The sequence below is a fragment of the Lissotriton helveticus genome, chromosome 2_2 (assembly GCF_964261635.1).
Source record: "Lissotriton helveticus chromosome 2_2, aLisHel1.1, whole genome shotgun sequence".
NCBI lineage: Eukaryota > Metazoa > Chordata > Amphibia > Caudata > Salamandridae > Lissotriton > Lissotriton helveticus.
The window spans coordinates 145,720,701-145,740,829 of NC_136060.1; the positions used below are offsets into that span (position 1 = coordinate 145,720,701).

Consider the following 20,129-nt stretch of genomic DNA (forward strand, 5'->3'; position numbering starts at 1 on the left):
TTTACTAACCTAACTGACCAAACGGCTTTAAAAAACACAAGTTATTCCCAAAGTATTTTTGCAGGCCATCACCAAATTTTACTAATGTTCATGTTCATTGTGCCTTAAAATGTACCATTCAGCTCCATTTGTCCTGAAAATTCCATGGGTGAACTTGAAAAGAAAAGTATAAAGTGATTTTAGTAGTTATCTGCGCAGTGTACTTAAGTCTTTCAAAATCGGCTACTTTTGGTTAAGAACAAAAAAAACATCATTAGCACAGATGATTATTTTCGTGCAGGGACCGGAACAATGTTGGACAGTGACCAGCTAGGAACATGCTCACAGTCAAACGCCAAATTGTACGTTTTGGCTTCTATAAAATGTTTGCGAGCACCTGTCATAAAATATTTTTTGTATATGAGTTTATTGCATCATATCTACAATCCAGTAGTTAATCTTTAGTGAAGTGTTTGCCGGCTAGTTTTCCAGGCATATTGCTGTGACTGCTGTGAGACCCGAAGATCAATAGTTTTTAGGGCTCGCCTGGCGTTGGAGCGCGAAGCGCTCCCGCCAGCGAGTTCTATAGTCACCTTCCTCCCTGTCAAGGGAGTAGCAGCCCGACACAGAGCTGGGAACGAGCCGACTCAGGTCCGTGAACGCGCGGGAACGTCAACGTGCACGTTCACGCGCGTCACGCTCCTGTCCTCCCGCTTCTCTGCCGAGGCGCGCTCCAGGCCGACTTGCGGTTGCGGTGTGCGTCACAGCGGCCGGAGGTAGGTAAGTGAGGGACGGGGGGCGGCGGGATTTGTTTGCTTTGTTGCTAGCTTGTTTAGGTAGCAGCGCTGGCAGCAGGGGTGGGAGTGTGGGGGGGATGGGGGGTTGATGGGTATTAGGGATGGCCATACATGGAGTACTGTAAAATGTCCTAGAGCCCTGGGTTCCGATATGCCAATATGTTGATTGAGGTGGTTTAACAACGCAGCGCCAGGCCAGGTTTAGGATCTAAAGTGCCTTGTGGAATTGCTGGATTGTTGTCGAGCCTCTACTCATTACGAAATGAAGGACTCTTTGTGTCGTCTTTCAGTAAACAAGTGCTGGAGTTTAGTCTTGCAGGGCATGAAAAGCAGTATGCTGCGAGAGGTCATTGTGTAAGTACAACGTTTTATTTATTTCGCAACAAGCCATTCTGTTGTTATGTTAGCCTGCACTGTTGTGAGACGCATTTGTGTTTTGTTTGCCCTGGTTCATTTTCCGTGTGCAGACTCTTTCATCACTGACGCTGTGCTCGTTGTTTTACTTTAGATGGCTATGTTAATTTATTTCACCGTTTCTTGTTTGATCTGTAAACGTAAACGTATTGAGCAAGGAACACTTACATGTGCAAAGGGAGGAGACTTTTCGTTTTTTGAGTAAACTTACGCAGTTAAGGGGCTAATACAAAACAATAAATGAGTGTGAGTGCAGCACTCTTTACGCATTCAGTATGGAAGAATTTACCCATGTTGGACTGCGGTATGGGTGGAAGCAACAAAATGAGGCGTAAATTACTGGTGACATTTATCTTGTGAAAACAGACCACACAGCTTCCTTTGATAAATAAGTCACCAGTAATTTACGGCGCATTTTGCAACAGGTGCATCCGTGTGTGAGACCTAAACGTTTTATTTTTTTAAATCAATCTTAAGATTTAAATATATGGTTTATTTCATTGCCAAATGCCTGCTCTTTCAATGTCCTCTGTGCCAGATATTCTCATCAGTGATAGCTAATACAATGAGAAGGAGAACAAGCTTGATTGTATATTGTACATGCCCTGCACTTGCGAGGCTGAGGATCATTTCAGCTGCATTTCAAACAGATGACAGTGTGCAGTCCTATTCAGCCTGTTATGCCTGTGTTTATATTTGGTTGCACGTGTCTCAATGTGTGTGTAGAGTGCGATATGTGACCCCCACGCCAGTCATCGGAGATGTAATGTGACAGTTTATGTGTGGATCTTGCTTAACTAAGTTTGCCTTCTCATGCTTAAGTAACTTACTTAAATATTATCTTATTGGCTATGACATGGATATGCAGCCCTGCCAGCACGATATGTGTTGCCTTGTTTTAACTTTTTATTGACTCGCCCAACCTCAGATCCCAACTGTTTCTCTGTGTTGTCTTCAACCTGCTCCCCCTATCAGCTCTTCCACTGCCATCAAGGTCCTCAAAGCCCAGCAGCTGCCACTTGCAACTAGGCTGCGCACTTTTTAAAAACATGCTTTCGCTCCAAATTGAGCCTGCCATCTTGTTATTAAAGCCAATCCTTCTAGAGTAATAGATGCATTGTGCTAATCTTTAAAAGATTTCTATGTACAACTAGGTTGTTGTATTTTAAATATGATCGTCACAACAAATATAGATTAATTTATGAAACAGTCACATATACAGCTATAGCCTTCTGCTATTGTTAAAACCAATTCCCAGAGTAATCGATATATTGTGCTCATCTTTGACAGAGTAACATCTACAGCCTCAGCATTATTTTATTATCCAAGGCCATAAATCGAGTCATAGGTAAATTGTGCTAATCTTTGTCAATCTAACATCTACAGCTACAACATTATTTTGCAGATAAAACCCGTTGATTGAATAATTGGTAAATTGCGCTAATCTTAAATATAGCAACATCTACAGCTAGATTGTTTTATTAATACAAGCATTTGCAATGCAGTAGGTCTCGCAGTTACACGAGTTAAAGCTATTGGCATTGTATATGACAATGCCTTTTATTTATGTTTTTAAAATGAAAACAAAAATAAAAGGCATTGTTATTTGCAATAGCAATAGCTGAAACTCGCGTAAATGCGAGACCTATTGCATTGAAAATGCTTGTTTACATATTGCAGTGACCCCTTGTAGAATCATCATCAAAAGTGTTAGGGACTTGGTTAATTTTATTGACATGGTTAGATGCATCCGTTCAGCAAATTCAGTTGAGCAGGAGCATAAACACTAACAATAAATCTATGAAGCAGATTTGCTTGTGAATTGCTGTCCCTCCTATTTTGCGGAGTTTGAACTCCTCTTTTAACAGTTGGCAAGTACATATGTCAACATTGGACTGAGATGTCATATTTTTGGTCCATTCCACAGCCTTGTCTGCATTTTTCCAGACACTGCTAGTTGGCACTTGTTTGATATTACATATGCCAGTCAAGGGCATTGGTGGTTCTCAACAGTTGGCAAACCCAATTCATTCTGTCTGGTCTATGCTGTGTTATGTGCATTTGTGTTGCACATACCCATTAATTGTATGATTTTTTCCGAATCTGACCCCTTTGCAGGTATTGGGTTCTTGTTGACCAAGAGTCAAAAGTTCATGCCCACTGCGCAACAATGAGATAGACCATGTCGTAGGCACTACTTTAGTAGTTACTACATTGCATGTAAGTTTTTAATAACCATTACATGACACCACATGTCACTGTTTTGAATGAGTCATTACATCGCAGGCAAGTATATAACTGTATCAAATTGAAAATATATTTTTATGTATGTACCTTTATCACTTTTTGTATGTGCATGTATATCGTATATGTATTCCTGTTACACTGTTGGAGATATCGATTTTATAGTTCCGGTTAGGCAATTGTTATAATACTTATAACTTTCAAAAAACATCTTCTTTCAACCTTTACATCTGAGTGGTGCAAATATGTCCAGCGCTGAGGGGTAAAAAATAGCTCCAGTATGAAACCTTACTCTCTCATACTGCAAAAAAACCTAAGAATGGAATTGCATCAATCTTAACATGAACGCATAACTTTAGTCGCATGAGTGCCATTGTTTGAAATCCACTTAGATGTTTTTGAGAAATAAAGCGCTTGAAAAAGGTGTCAGGCGGGCTTCAAAGTCTTAAATTGTAGCGAGATCTGGGCACTATTTTTTCAGTTCCCAGTATTTTTAGTACCGTTTGTCGAATTTGCACAAAATTTGGCATATGTTCAGCGTGTTTGCCTTGCGCTTAGATTAAAAAAAAATATTTAGATTGGTTGACGGGTGGGCACCGTTAAAGTCTGAAAAAATTGCTAAATTGCTAATATCTGTTGCATCTTTTAATTAATTCACATGGAGTAGGGCAGACATTTATCATGTGCACATGCTAAATTTCATGCAGATACATGATTTGATGCCATGTAATGAAATACATGAAATTTGACAAGCATTTAACAAATTAAACCCATTGCAGGAATCTCCGGTATCATGCAGACCCAAAAAAGGGGGTTGGTGGTCGATGTGAAACTTAAGTCAAAAAAGTGCTCGTATGATGATAACATAGGTACTCAATAGTTAACCTGTATGAAATTGTGCAGGCTATTACCGAATTAAGCCCAGTGCAGAAATTTCTTGTATTCGTGAGATCTGATTTGGGGGGGGGAGTTTAAAAGTCAGGGGCGAGAAAAAGCTTTCATTTGCTTATAACATTGGTGCAGTTTCAAAGATCTGCATGAAATGTGACAGACTTTGACATGTTCAATATCTTATAGTTTGATTTTCATGCAGACTCAACAAGGAGCCCTTGGTTGGGGAGGCATAAAGTGTTGTGTCTAACAACTTTGGTGCCCTTTGATAAAACCACATAACGTTAATCAAGAATTGTTATTTAGAAAAGTGTGAGAAAGCTGGGTGATAGGAATGGCTTGTTTTTGTAAGGTTAGAAGGGCATTGTGGGTAAGAAAAAGAAGGGGCTTCCACACAATGTATACCATCCAGAACTTCCTCGGGTGTCTCGTTTTCAGAAATGTCTGTGTTTGTAGGTTATCTTGGGTGATGGTTGTTAGGGCCTGAATTCTGCAGCTAACATTCATCTATGGAATTCTGGCCCTTCCCATCAAGCTGGCCACTTACTGGACCCCATATTCGCTAATTTTGACCGTATTAAATGGGAGTCGACAGTACCCATTGCATGGTCTGATCATTTTCTCAGCAAATTTACCATCTGGGTTCCTGCGCACAGAAACCTAAAAAAACAGATTTATGGTTTAGAAACTGGAAGAAACTCTGTATCACAGATTTGGAGGAACAACTATCCAAATCCAATCCTGGCTTTGAGGTTGATAAAATTACAATTGAGGATCATGATAGAATTAATAGCTGGCTATCAGACGCCGCTCTGACGGTTATTCCCCCGAACTTAAGTAAACAAAAATTATGCAGTCCCCCTGCGCCTTGGTTCTCGGACAAACTAAAAGAAGAAAAAAGCTCATGTAAGAAACTAGAAAGACTATGGAGAAGAGATAATAATCCCGACAACAAAGAAAAGTATAAGTTAGCACTCAAGGCATACCATCTATCATGTAAAATTGCCAGGGGAAATTTTACCAAAAACAAGATCTTAGAAGCCCAGAATCACTCAGGGACGCTCTTCAAGGTCCTAAAGAATTTAGCAGGAGAAGCAACTCTACCGGAACCTCCTACTCTGTCATCTACCCAATGCAACAATATAGCTACTTTCTTTCATGACAAAATAGCCACGATATATGCCAACTTCTCACCAAACAAGGATGGTATTGAAAGTAGTCCCCCTACCACTCCTATAGAGGACCAACAAAAGACCCCCTTGAAACAAGAAATCAGAACATGGCAACTAATAGACGTGCCTGCATTTAAAACTACACTGAGCAGTATAAAATCGGGCTCACCCCTAGATCCTTTGCCTGCACACGTCCTTAAACAATTGGATACGCCCACTCTTGAGGTACTCAGAGCACTATTAAATGCCTCTTTACAGGAAGCTGAACTACCTAAAGAATGGAAACACGCTATGGTTGTCCCTTTACTAAAAAAGGTCAATAGTGACCCCGAGGTATTTTCCAACTTTCGCCCAGTGTCTCGATTGCCGATCCTGTCTAAAATCCTAGAGAAACATGTTAATAGGCAGCTCTCAGACTTCATCAATGATAATGATCTTTTGCACTTCTCTCAATCTGGCTTTAGGGTAGGCCACTCCACGGAGTCCACCCTACTCGGGGTCACAGAAATCATTCGCCAAGAACTCGATAGGGGAGGCACGGCGGCACTCATCCTCTTGGATTTGAGTGCCGCATTTGACACCATCTGCCACGCTACCCTCATCGAGCGCATGGAAGATATTGGAATCAAGGGGAAGGCACTGAAGTGGCTGGAGCAATTCCTCCGGCAACGAACCTACCAGGTCTTCTCCAACAGTAATTGATCAGAGATACACACATCTCCGCATGGAGTGCCCCAGGGCTCCATATTGAGTCCCCTTCTATTTAACATATATGTTACACCTCTAGCCGAAATTGCCGAAGAAATGGGTCTCACCATTTATTCCTATGCGGACGACACGCAACTTGTGTTCTCCCTCTCTTCCCCAGATAAATCTGATGTCTCTCCTCTCCGTGCCGGACTACTTAAAATGGCCACCTGGCTCCAGACAAATACATTAAAAATGAACGGAGACAAAACAGAATTATTAATCTTTGGCACTCAAAAGAATCTCTGGGGCCCAGTCCATTGGCCCGAGGAGATGGGCGCGGTCCCAATTTGGGTACACTCTGCACGTAATCTGGGGATAATTATCGACGATAAAATGTCTATGCAGACACACATAGCTAAAACGGCTTCCACAAGCCTCATCATCCTTAAATGGCTGAGAAAAATCTCCGACATTGTGGATCTCACTCCCTCTTCAACTAAGATTAGAACCTTGTTATTTACGCTTCCGCAAGGGAGTGAAAGCATGGCTGTTTGACCAATAACTGCTTCCTGCTCGCTTACAAGTAATGCTGATTCAGGGCGCTGGGAAACCCTCAGAGTAGCTGTAGCGCCATACAAATGCAATAAATAAATAAATAAATAAATAAATAAATAAATAAACCACATTGTAAAAAAAACTAAAAAAACTGTGTGGCTTGTGCTCTGAGAAATGTGATGGCTCCAGGTCACGTTTTGGAAAACTTTGTGTCACAGGTGTTAGGCCCAGTCATGAGGTATTTTGTCAGGAGACATATGGGAACACAGAAGTAGTAGTACATTTGTTATTTCCAATTTGATTTCTCTGCATTTTTGGCTGCAGAATGTATGCTAGTGTCCAAGAAAGAAGATATTTGGCAAACCCCCCTGTGAATCACATGATGGTATGGGTAACCCCAAATTCAGAGGTGTACAAATAACCACTGTTTCTAAATTCAGCATCTTGTGCACATTTGAAAAATGCATAGATTTCCTTCATACCCATTTTTCTTTCATTTACTCTTTGAATTGCTGAACCAATGGAAACAAATCATTGTAAGCTGCAGCTCAGTTGCTGGCTCTAGTATTGTGGTATTGAATGTTTTTAGAACCTACAAACCCCATATATCCCTGCAACCAGAAGGGTCTATCAGATGTATCAGTTTATTGATTTTGTAAATTGGCAATTGTGACAGATCTTTTACGGATGAAAACCTCACCCAATTGTTCTACTCATTTCCATTATTTTTTATATAAACTATTAGTTTATTGGGCCAAACCTTGTGGGGTTCACATACATGACTCCTTGTTGAATACAGAATGTTGCCAACTTTTCAGATAAGTATAGTTTTCCGGTATCACCTACGGGTTTCCCACCTGTTTCCACCACAAATTGCAAGTAGGTTGAAACCATAGAAATTAGGAAAAATTACTACCACATAGAAAAATGCAAAACTCTGATAAAAAATTACTTTTAGAAACAACTCTACTTGTTCCCAAAAGCTGGGAAGATGGCGACCATAACACAGTAAAACTTTTGCTGATGTCATTTTTAGAAAAAAAATCTGCTTCATGCATTGCCCTTTTTTCCCATTTGTTTGCAAAAATTGATCATGTTGTGGCTAGTTTCTCTGTTACCTCTAGGGTAATCTTTATACCCTGGGGACCTTTAGTGTCCACAAAACGTTTGAAAAAAAGGTTGCAAATTTGACTAGGTTACCTTTTGTGGAAAAAAGTTATAAAAGCCTGAGCAGGGATGAATGAAAGATCAAAAGAGGCTCAGCAGTGTGGAGTGGTCTAGTCCCAGGAGCCAAGGGGTTAACCCTGTGTGGGAGGGAGGAGGTGGTGGCTTAACATTATGGCTGTATAAATCCGTGATTCTATAGATATCTGATACAAAGAGACAGTTTTAATTTTATGTTTCCACAATTATTGTGTTTCTCTCACCAAATCTAGTGTTTGCAAGCTTTATGACGATATTTTTACATTTCAATATGTTTTCAGTTTTTTCACAAGATTATTGATGGTATATGTGGTCGTGCACATCCCAGATTCCAGGATTATGGCACTGTTTGGACAATGGCAGAATGGCTTGGAGTTCTAGAAGAAACATCCCGTTTCTTGGAGTCTGCTGTTGGTAAAAATATTTCTGAAGAAGAGGTATGCCTTTGTGCATTTATTTACCAGGTGTATTGTTTCTGGACCTGATTAGGAAGGATAAACTGCTGCCTCTAACTAAAATCTGCATTACAAAGCTGAATGACTTTGAGACAAACACAGTGCGCTTTTGAGATGTACACGTATATCCAATATATAGTTGTTATGCACACCACTGAAAATAAATGTCACCAATATATATATTATTTTTTACAAGTGAACTAACAGCGTTAATTCCCCGTTTTGTTACCGTAGTGCAAACCTCGGATACTATGGTATTGCCACAGCATAGCTTTACTAACTGCTGCCACTCAAAATGCATGTTTCAATGATTTTATAAAGGAAATCCACCTCACTGATGCTCACATAGCCTAGTCAATGTGACCTTGCGGTAGTAAAAAACAGACCCAAACGAAGACTTGTACTTTGTACCTGCAAGATTTGATGGACTTTCAGTCAACCATTTTGGAGTGATGAGAACATGGCGATTGGAAAAAATGATAGGATTCGAAATCCCCATTATAATTTTTGATCATTTCCACCAATGTATCCCTCTTGATGCGATCTTTTAGACATACTTTTGTAAGCCACTTACCCACAGTGTAGTGCAAATTAGTCCTGAGGGGCAATAGTTCCTAAAAGTGTCAAGCTTTAATACCGTGACCCGATAGTGCCTTTATATTGTGCGTAAATATATTAATTATTCAGTCATATGGCTGTTTTATATAGCATGACCAGACCTTAATTTCAAGTAGAGGTGTTTACTGAGTGAAAGTAGCATTTGTAATGTCCTATTACTTACCGGTAATCTTCATTACTCCAGGTCCCGTAGTCCTCGACACCTTCATTACAAAGTGAGATAATTCATCTCACTGACAGAAAAAAAGAACGAAGGAATGCTGGACCTACCCTCCCCCTCCCGCTGGGAGCACATAAGCGTACAGGTCCCAGCATTCCCTCTGAAATACCAAGCCAAGGATGAAGGCCGGCAGACCGGGAGCGAGGGAGGGAAGCCATGAAGGTGTCGAGGACTACGGGACCTGGAGTAATGAAGATTACCGGTAAGTAATAGGACATTACCCCCAGGTCCCTACGTCCTCGACACCTTCATTACAAAGTGAAAAATACCAAAGCAGACCCCGGAATTCATCCAAAAAACACAACAAACCACCTGGACAGCAAAGAAACCCAGAGATTTATTGACAAATCAGAAGAATCAGGAGCGAACACAGCCCAACACCCCCAAAGTAAAACCGCCCTCATCCCCCAGCAGATTGAGAAGGTGGTAATGCCTGATGAAAGTATTAGAAGAAGCCCAAGTAGCCGCCCTACAGATCTAAGAGAGAGGAACACCCCGGACCTCCGCCCAAGAGGCCGCCACCCCCCTCGTAGAACGACCCTGAACACCCACAGGAGGAGGGGACCCAGAAAGAGAGTAGGCCAAGGAAATGACCTGTTTCAGCCAACGACCGATCGACACAGAGGAAGCCCTACTTCCACGGGAAGCAGCCCCAAAGGAGACAAAGTGAATCAGTCACGCGAAACATCGCCGTGGGCTCAAGATACATGCGCAAAGCCCGGCACACATCCAGCAAAGACCAACAGGGACCACCAGGGGAATCCAGAACAGAGCCTAAAGCAGGCAAGACCAACTCCTGGCATCTGTGAAACTGCGAAGCAACCTTCGGAACAAACGAAGAATCAAGACGAAGCCCCACCCCACCCTCCGAGAAGGACAAGAAAGGATCAGGCGCCATCAAAGCCCCCAACTCGCCAAGGCGACGAGCAGAAGTGATGGCCACCAGAAAAACAACCTTGAGAGTAACAAACTTCAAGTCCACCTCAGTCAAGGGCTCAAAAGGAGGATCAATCAAAGCACGAAGAACCAAGGGCAAATCCCACAGGGGAAAGGAAGGGCGTAACACAGGATGAGAAAGAGAAAAGCTGGGAAGCAGACGAGTCCTCACCATCCGAAATGTTCCCCCACGGGGAACGAAACGCCCGAACAGCCGCCCACTGGGCACGCAAAGTGGACACAGCCCAACCCTTCTCGAAAAATTTCCCACAAAAACTGAAGCAAAGCCTGCAAAGAACAGTGCAAAGGAGAAAGGCCCAACGCCGAACACCAACGACTGAAATTACCCCAATGCTGATCATAAGATTTGAGGGTTGTAGGCCGACCGGAACCCTGAAGGGCCACCGCTAAATGTTCCGGGAAACTGCGCCGCCTCCACCCCTGCCTCTCAACCTCCACACCGACAGCTGCAATCGGAGAAGAGACAGGGACGGGGAAGACCTCCGGGGAGACAAGGTCAGGGGGAGAAACCAGGGGCCCGCACCGCCACGAACCGTCGGAAACCACGACCTCTGAGGCCAAAAGGGCTCTCTCTTTCAAAAACCAAAGCCAATTGCTTTTCTGCATGGGGAGCAGCATGTTAGCTGCTCCCCAAGCAGAAAAGCACTGCCGGCTCCCGCAGGATGAGGGGAGCCGGCAGGGACTGTGGGGGGCTTGGGGACCCCCCCACGGCCCCCAACGAGGAGGGCTAGCCCCCGGGGAATGGGGTCCCCGGAACCAGAAGTGGCCCGGGAGGGGGGCCACACGGCCCCCCTCCCCAAATAAAAATGTAAAAAGAAAAAAGAGGCAGGCCGGCCCCGGGGGATGGGGTCCCCGGGGCTTTAAGTGGCCTGAGGAGGGGCTGCATGCCCCCTCCTTAAAAATGTTTTAAGAAATGAGGCATGCCCCGGGGGTTGGGGCCCCCGGGGCATGGATTAGCCACGGGAGGGGGGCCACGCGGCCCCCTTCCCGGAATGGGGTCCCCAGGGCCCAAAAAAAAAGAAAAAGAAGGGGGACTACACCTCCCCCCCTTCTTAAAAACAAAAAAAATACAATAAAACGGGATCGAGTAGGAGGCCACACCCCCTCCCTGCACCACTCCGCAAACGCGCCCCCTGGCGCGTTGGCAGCTGGGAAAGTAATTCCCCTTGAATACTGGGGGTCCCTGGGGGCCAAGTAGCCCACCAGGAACCTCCAGTATGCGCCAGGGGGCTCCGTTGCAGAGAGATGTAATGAGGCCACGCCCCTTTTTACACCTCTCTGCAACGCAGCCCCCTGGCGCATACTGTAGGTTCCTGGTGGGCTAGTTAGCCCCCAGGGACCCCCAGTATTCTAGGGGATTTAGTTCCCCGCCTGGAAATGCACAGGGGGCTGCGTTGCAGAGAGGTGTAATGAGGCCACGCCACTTTTTACACCTCTCTGCAACGCAGCCCCCTGGTGCATACTGGAAGTTCCTGGTGGGCTAGTTGGCCCCCAGGGACCCCCAGTATGCAAGGGGACTTAATCCCCTAACTTAGAACGTGCTACGGGTGCGTTTGCACAGTGGTGAAGGTAGGGGGCGGGGCTTGAGGTGCTATGTGTGCAAACATGCCCTGTGGCGGGTTTTAAGTTAGGGAATTAATTCCTCTTCAATCCAGAGGTCCCCTAGGGGCCAACTAGCCCAACAGGTACCTCCAATAAGCGCCACGGAGCTGCGTTGCAGAGTGTTGTAAAAAGGGGGTGTGCCCTCTGAACACCTCTCTGCAACGCAGCTCCCTGACGCATACTGGAGGTACCTGGTGGGCTAGTTGGCTCACAGGGGCCCTCAGGATTAATGAGGAATTAATTCCCCAACTTAAAACGCGCCACAGGGCGTGTTTGGACACATGTCACCTCAGGTCCCGCCCCCTTCCTTCACTAATGAGGAATTAATTCCCCAACTTAAAACGCGCCACAGGGCGTGTTTGGACACATGTCACCTCAGGCCCCGCCACCTTTCTTCACTATAGAGCAAAATATTCCTCTAAAATCAGCCAAACTACGAATTCCGATTTACTCACCTGTTATCACGATAGATGTCAGTGCTGCATCTTTGAGCCCAGTACGGACCCTGAAAAGTAAATCTAAGCATACTTACCAGTAACTTGTATTTCCTTCCATAGGAATCTATTGTGTGGTTTTCACCAGAAATTTTTCTAAGTGTCGATTTTTGAAACGTACAGATATTCCTCTAAAATCAGCCGAACTACGAATTCTGATTTACTCACCTGTTATCAGTAGAGACCTCAGTGCTGCATCTTTCAGCCCACTACTGATCTTGAAAAGTAATTCTAACCATACTACCAGTAACTTGAATTTCCTTCCATAGGATATCATTGCCTGCTATATAAAATATATATAAATAAAAAATATATAAAATAAATATTACAATTTCAATATGTTTTAAAACATGTTGTTTTCAATTTATATTAAAAATATGTAATGTAATTTAAAAAATAAAATATCTAAAAATAAATACTTAAAAATAATGTTGTAAATCAGTATAAAAAAATAACAATTAATACATTTAAAAAACCTTAGAAATTCACTGAAAAAAAACATATGTTTCAGCCATGTTATAGTTAGGAATTAGCATTTAAAAAAACCTTAGAAATTCACTGAAAAAACCATAGGTTTCAGCCACGTTATAGTTGGGAATTAGCATTTAAAAACCCTTAGAAATTCACTGAAAAAAAACATAAGTTTCACTCATGTTCTAGTTAGCTGGACATTTCACTCATACAAAACCATTGAGATTCCCCCGTTATAGTTAGTTCAGCTAACTATAACTCGCGTGCCCGCAATGCACTGCTGATGACGTCACATATTACATCACTCATGACCTGGACACCCATGTCATTTGAGATGTCATCAGTGATGTCACTGACCATGTCATGAATGATGTAGTATGTGACGTCCTCAGCAGTGCATTGCGGGGGTGCGAGTTATAGTTAGCTCAACTAACTATAACAGCGGAATTTCTATGCTTTTGTACGAGTAAAATGTCCAACTAACTATAACGTCCCTGAAACATATGTATATGTTCCAGTCTAGTCCGGTGGAACGTGGCAGGGCTGGGATTGTTTGGCGAGTTTATATATATATATATATATATATATATATATATATATATATATATATATATATATATATATATATATCAAACAAAGTTTGCCACTAGCTTCGAGGCGCACTCAAAAACTCAAGTAGGACTCACTTATTGTTTGTCAAGGGGTCCGTTTATTCATTGGAAACAGCAATCCTTTCAATGTTGTTTGTGCAAGGTCCTACGCGTTTCGAGGCTCCTGCCTCTTGATCACGGACCGGAACTGATTGTGGTAGCTGCCTCGCTGCAAGTTCCTCATTTTTAAGCCGCAGTACCTGCCCCCAGGTGGACTGACTTTGATGTACAGCCTGCAGGTTTTCTGGAACTTGTAGTTCAAAGTTCGTTGACATTTTCACGAAGTAGCTGCCATTAATCCTGTTATTTTTCACTGCTTTTCACCCTCCAGTGGGTGTTTGAAGGGAAGGGCCAGTTTCCATATTTGAATTGGGCTCGGTTTTTCCGCTTTGCGGGGCTCTCGTGTCCCACTGCAGTCCATAATTTAATTTCACGGCGGTGCGTTCCTCACGACCTTGGCAGGCCGTAATATATCAAACAAAGTTTGCCACTAGCTTCGAGGCGCACACAAAAACTCAAGTAGGACTCACTTATTGTTTGTCAAGGGGTCCGTTTATTCATTGGAAACAGCAATCCTTTCAATGTTGTTTGTGCAAGGTCCTACGCGTTTCGAGGCTCCGGCCTCTTGATCACGGACCGGAACTGATTGTGGTAGCTGCCTCGCTGCAAGTTCCTCATTTTATATATATATATATATATTTATATATATATTCCCAGTCTCTGTTTCACTGGTCAATCACCACAGATACACGGACCACCACGCAGCAGATAGTATTTAGTAGGTAAGTTTATTATCTTCCATAGGTCTTATTTCGGTATGACGCGTTTCGGGCACAGAATGCCCTTGATCACATATATATATGTATATAATGTATATATTTCCAACACACAAATAAAAGGCATTGCCATTTACAATGCCAATAGCTCAGACTCTCACAACTGCGAGACCTATTGCATTGCAACTGCTTGTTCATGTTTATCTTTAGTCCTCCTGTCTTTCCCTTTCTGTGCTGTTGTCTTTTCCTTTCTTGGCCAGTCTTTTTGCCATTTCTCTCCTGCTTACACTGTATATTTCAGTCTCGATGCACTTCTCTGTCTACCTATTTCTCACTCTCACTTTCTCTGCCTGTTACTACTCCCCTTCTCTTCCTACTTACTTCTCTGCCCTACACCTCTAATGAGCTAACAGAGTAAAGGAAAGGCTCCCTAGTGACTAACAACCCCAGCAGTTTTAGCAAAGCTCTAGTTTTGGACTGGTGCCGGAGAAACGTTGCCAAATTGTAATCTATGTAGTCTGAAATGCCAGCGCCCAAGACATGACTCATTGTCCTGCATGGCTTAATGTACGGCATGGAACGCGATTGATAGCACCTTAAGCGCGTTGCAGTTTTTTTTTTATTGTGCTACCGCACATGACTCAGTTATTGCAGTGAATAATCAAAGGGAGTCGGAACTAGATACAATTTAAGCCTTTTCTATTATTCTGATTCTGTGCATTGGCTGCTTTATCTACAGCTTGCACAATTTTCATAAATAAAATGTTTCATTGATCTGTGAGGGGGGATTTCATAGAAAATAACAATCATGGATTGGTATACCACGCCTTTCTGCTTCATTTCACCCACATTGCCTTTTTCTGTTTCGTTTTGCTTTCATTTACTGTTTTCTTCTCCTGTTTCTATTTGATTGTCTCTATTTCCTGCTTTGTTCAATTTGTTAATCTTTGGACTTTTCCCCCTATATTTTCTTTTCTCCACAGTTTTCCCCTTTCCTCAGATTCGGTCTATCTCCGTTTTCTCCTTTTTCTAGCATCCTTTCTGTTTCCATTTCCTTTAATCTTTCACTGCTTTGGTAGATAAAAATTGTTATTTACAACGCCAATAACTCTTAACTCTCACAAATGCGGTCCGATTTGCATTGCAGATACTTGTTATTTTAGTGATTTGCAAAGCTTGCATTTGCCCTTGTGTTAGGAATGTAGTATAGAATCAGATACAATTTAATGAAAAGAAAAAAGTCGTGTTTTGAGAAGTTCCAGAAATGTGACATGAACTTTGGCATGAAGGTGAAAGACGGGTAGAGTTTCGGCACTTAGCAGTAAGATGGAAAACGTTTCTGCCTTGCTACAGTTTACTGAGTTTCATAAGGGACAGTAGATTTTACTTTTATGGTGGGAGCATAATTATATGTTCTGAAGGAATTTGAACCCTAGTTTGTTAATAGCGAGAATGACAAATTATCTTGATGATTACACGTTTCCCTGCCAACAACCAGTGAATCTTCACCAGATGTATTAAAACATGACACGTGCATGGAAAGTCAAGGAGAAGCTTGCAGAATTTTGGAAAAGAGAATTAAGCAAGCCAGGTTATAAAGAATTATAATTGTCTATGTGGGAGCCGTTCATCGGCTGAATTATAGTAAAGCGGCAGGCAGTCTTAGTCCAGCATCCTTAGCTAAAACAAACATTTTCTAATAACTTTGTTGATCTGTAAAAAACAAGTAAGGAAGCTGTAAACGAGGAATGCGAGAAGATGGATGGTAATGATGGGTTGGAGAGGGACCAAGGCTCACCGGCAACCAAAGCAAGGCTAGACCGGCTACAACATCTTATCAGAATTTAGTTTTAATGCATTTTTATTAATCCATGCAACTACTGCAGACAAACTGTGGGTCATGCTGGTATCTCCACCAAGGCAAATTATTATCTGGATGTTATGCCTGTAGCCTTTGAATGCGACAGATCAAAAAAGAACACCACAGCAAATCTAAGTTGGTGCCCCCTGACCATTCTGACTTGAAAGAAATTATGGAAGTCAAAATGCCCAGCAGGGCAAGTTAGGATGTTGTAGTCTGCGAGGTTTCTATGAGTTTTGACACAGAGGCTCTGGGTATCTGTTGAAACATTCTGGCTTGCCTCCAAAAGTTCAGAGCGGGACAGACTTTAAAACCATAGGTCAAGGGGTCACTTCGCCTCTCAGACTGCTGTGCTACCTTTTGCTGCTCTCAAGTTTTGCCTTCAGACTGCGAAGAAATGATGGCTCCCGAAATCTTTTGGCCCGATGAGGTATTGAGCTATAGCCAGACAGGTCCTTCTGAATCGAGACCTGCTGAAGCGTCCTTTGTCATGGCACAAAGGTCTAACTGGAAGAACAAGGAAATCTTCGCTATCAAGCCTTCTCCTTTCTCAAATAGTCTTTGTATCTTATTATTGTCCTTCTGCAGGTCTTAATGTTTCTAAGTCCCACCTTTCTTAGATGCTGAGGTTCTTTCTCCTGCCCACTTTCCAAGCTACTAAAGGGCTGCTTCCAGGCTATCCGAGCAGACAAGTGACATCCAGTTTAATCACTTTTCAGCCATAGCTCCTGCACAGATCCCTGGAGGACTACCAATGGGGGCAGAAGATGCATGAATGCATGCATGGTCTGATTATTTTTCAATCTATCTAAACGGAAACAGCCAGAATCTAAAAATCATTCATTTGGTGATCAGTTGATAATATTGGTGATATCAGAATATCGAGAAGGATGCGTCTTCTATAACTGTAGGTTTTTCTTATGCATTTTTAATGGTTAAGCAAAGTAATAATTTCTATCATATAACATTAAAAGATAACAATAGTAAAAACTTTACTTCCTAAACCTCCTTAATTTGTATTTTTCTGTCCATTTGGTATACTACAATAGGTAAAGAAAGCTGAAGTAATAGCAGATGTCTAACATAGTCATTTGCCTTGTCCGATGTTCCACAATAATAAGAGTTATCACAGGTAGAAAATTGCTTTGGTTTTCGTTTTTCTTGACCTATTTAACATGAACATGGTTTGGGTACTAAATGAAAGATTCCAGTATTTTGTTTCTGGCAAGATATAAGATATCCTCCAGAAGAAGCGATGTTTCAATCCTGAAACACTTTGAGGGAAGCAAATATGATATGATATGAAATGAAAAGTATAGCAGTGAAATTTTGTTAAATAGATTAATGCAAAAAAGGTTGCGGTGTGCCACAATAATGTGTTTAATAAACCAACACATAACTGGATTGTCGTAGGGACTGGAGTGGCTGAATTTCTTTTGCAGTACAGGGGATTTTCCAAAGGATTTTTCTCTGCATGCGTTACTCCAAAACCGATGACCACCAATCCAAAATTGCTTGGAGGCCTTTTGACCATTCAGCACCTTCTCTTGTTTTGGTAAAAATCAATTTATCTGTTTCAGAAATATCAGACAAAATGCAAGGTTCCAGTGCGCACGTAACATGGAAATATTTCAAAGGGTTTGTGAACATCTGACTGCGCAAGCAAAGTCTGACAAGTTCCAGTGCAGGTTTGCATACAGGACATCAATGTGAATATTAAGGGAAAAACCCAGCTGGGGTTGGCGTACCCCAGTGTCCGCTTGGGTGAAGGCCCACTCCTTGTTCGGCTGTATTAACACATCACTTGACAACACCCGCCTCAACATGTGGAATTTCGCTTTGCAACTAGTGATTTTCCGTTATTGTTGGTGTTCGTCAATAATAGAAAGGCAACACACATGAGGGACACAATGCACACCCCAAGTTCGGTATTGGTGAAGCCCACATAGTGAACTGCATTCACACATCCCTTAGATACACAAACTACGTTAGGGGTATGGAGCTTAAATTTGCATCAAACCGTGTGCCCATTGTAGGTGCCCACAAACAGTGGACAACCAACAAGTACCTAAGGGTGTGCGTCAGCAAAGCCCATGCCATAGTGGACCATAATCATACACCCACTGGCAAATGAGACATATGGGGTTTCTTTTTGCACTGTTTTCAGTATCTGTAAACAAAGAAGACACAACACACAAAAACAGCACACAACACATACCACTGGGACATATCGGACCAAAAGAAAGTCACGTTTACTAACATTGAAACACAATGAAACCATAACACTCACAATTATGAAAGATTAATCTATATTCAACTAAATTGGTTCTGAAGATTTGAGTCCTACGTTTGCATGATGGCTAATGCTGGTGAAGGCACTCAAGACAGGCAACCAAATGAGTTTACTGATGGGCGATTAGCACCTTGCTCCATATACACAAAACAATGAAGTTTCAAACCAAATAGTTGGTGGCTCTGGGCTGCCTGGGTCCTGGGTTTTGCAGTTCTTTCAACCGGCGTGGAATGTATAATCTGTTGCAAATGTGGTGAATTGCTCAGATGTTTTAAACTTCGTTGTTGTTACAATATCGGCCCAAACACAACGCACTTTTCAATAGTACTTTACAATGACATTCCTCGTGAAATAATTTTCCAGGTCAAAGAGAACACCAAGATGAGATCAGTGAAGCAGTTGAGTCACTGGGAGACCAGTGTCTGCTGGGCCCAATCAGAGAGGTCGGCTTTTTGACTCGGGTGAACCTACTTCAGAAACTATAGCAGTGCAGACCACCAGGTTCAAGACTTATTGGCAATCTTGCTTTATTCATTGTTATTCTTGTGACCGGTATCGACAAACAAAGAAGGAATGATATTTTGTCATTCGTGAACATCAAGTTACCAGTTGTAGGGTTGCATTCTATAATGTATTTCACTCTTCAGTATATTACAGATCAGCATATTGTCTTGCGTTTTTTTAACTCACCTCTTTCTAAAGCCGTCTATTGACCACAAAAATGTTTTAAAGAACATAAGACCTTGTTTTTATATGATTGTTTTCTGCCCAGTGTCTTTTTTTATTAAACCTGTTATCTAGTATGACAGTGTAGCGCATTTGTTGGCGCTGAAAACAGCTGTATATTAGAATTCAACAATCCTACTCCACTCAAGATAAAACATTGGGTTACTCCACCACTTTGGGTTGAGTAACTGTTGCATTTTAATCTCGTATGACCAAAAAACAAGAAAGTGCACCCTTTAAAGAACTAAAGGTCTAATCCAGACAGCAGCAGCGGACATCCACAGTGACCATGTCGAAAAGGAAAGGACGAGTGGGGGGAGGGGGTAGGCAGGTGGGGAAGTAGGGAGGAGATGGGGAAAAGGGAACACAAGCACCCCACCCAGGGCTGCAAGTACCTCCATCCTCCGGGCACCTAAACACATGCACACTCGGAGACTCTGGGAGTCACCCCCTATGCCTTCGTAGTGAGTTTCACTGGCTCCGCATCCTGTGTTGCCCTCGTAGAGTTATCATGCGTTGGGCTCCTTGGCCGCTAAATGTTTGAACATATCTCCCCACATCTCCAGGTCTCTCTCTGCCTTTTCATGCGTGCAAGCCAGTCTTGACCTCCGCTTGTAACCCACTAGCGCACATCTGCCAACCATTTGAGGGCTCTGGGCAGATGGGGTCTCATCCAGTGGATGGTGAGGTGTCGTTTAGCCATCACCAATGCCAACATGGCAAACCTATGCTTCATTTAGCCCCTCTTTTCGGGGTTGGTAGTACATTCAACTGGCAATTTTTTCGAAGCCTCCACCTAGACACGCAGGATTCCCTGTAGCACCTGCAGTACCTGCTTCAAGTAACACCGTAGCCTACCACACTCCCACGTCATATGCAGGAACATTGCCAGCTCTATCCTGCATCTGGGACACTGCAGATTTGTCCTGCATTAAACCTGTGTAACCGTGTAGTTGTTACGTAGGTGGAGTGTAATATAATAAAATTGTGTGACTTTGAACTTTGTGTTACTGCCTACCTCCCCGACCTGGTCGCTGGCTCGCATCCATTCTCCCTCCATG

General features: G+C 42.7%; 1 protein-coding gene across 1 annotated transcript in view; it reads left to right on the top strand.

Moving 5' to 3' along the window:
• The window catches only part of COMMD8 (COMM domain containing 8), a 129,377-nt gene that overhangs the window by 49,608 nt on the left and 59,640 nt on the right, over positions 1 to 20,129 (top strand). The window contains exon 2 of the mRNA XM_078678230.1: positions 8,227 to 8,382. Within this exon, the coding sequence (XP_078534356.1) occupies positions 8,227 to 8,382 (156 nt within the window). The remainder of the gene's footprint in view (positions 1 to 8,226; positions 8,383 to 20,129) is intronic.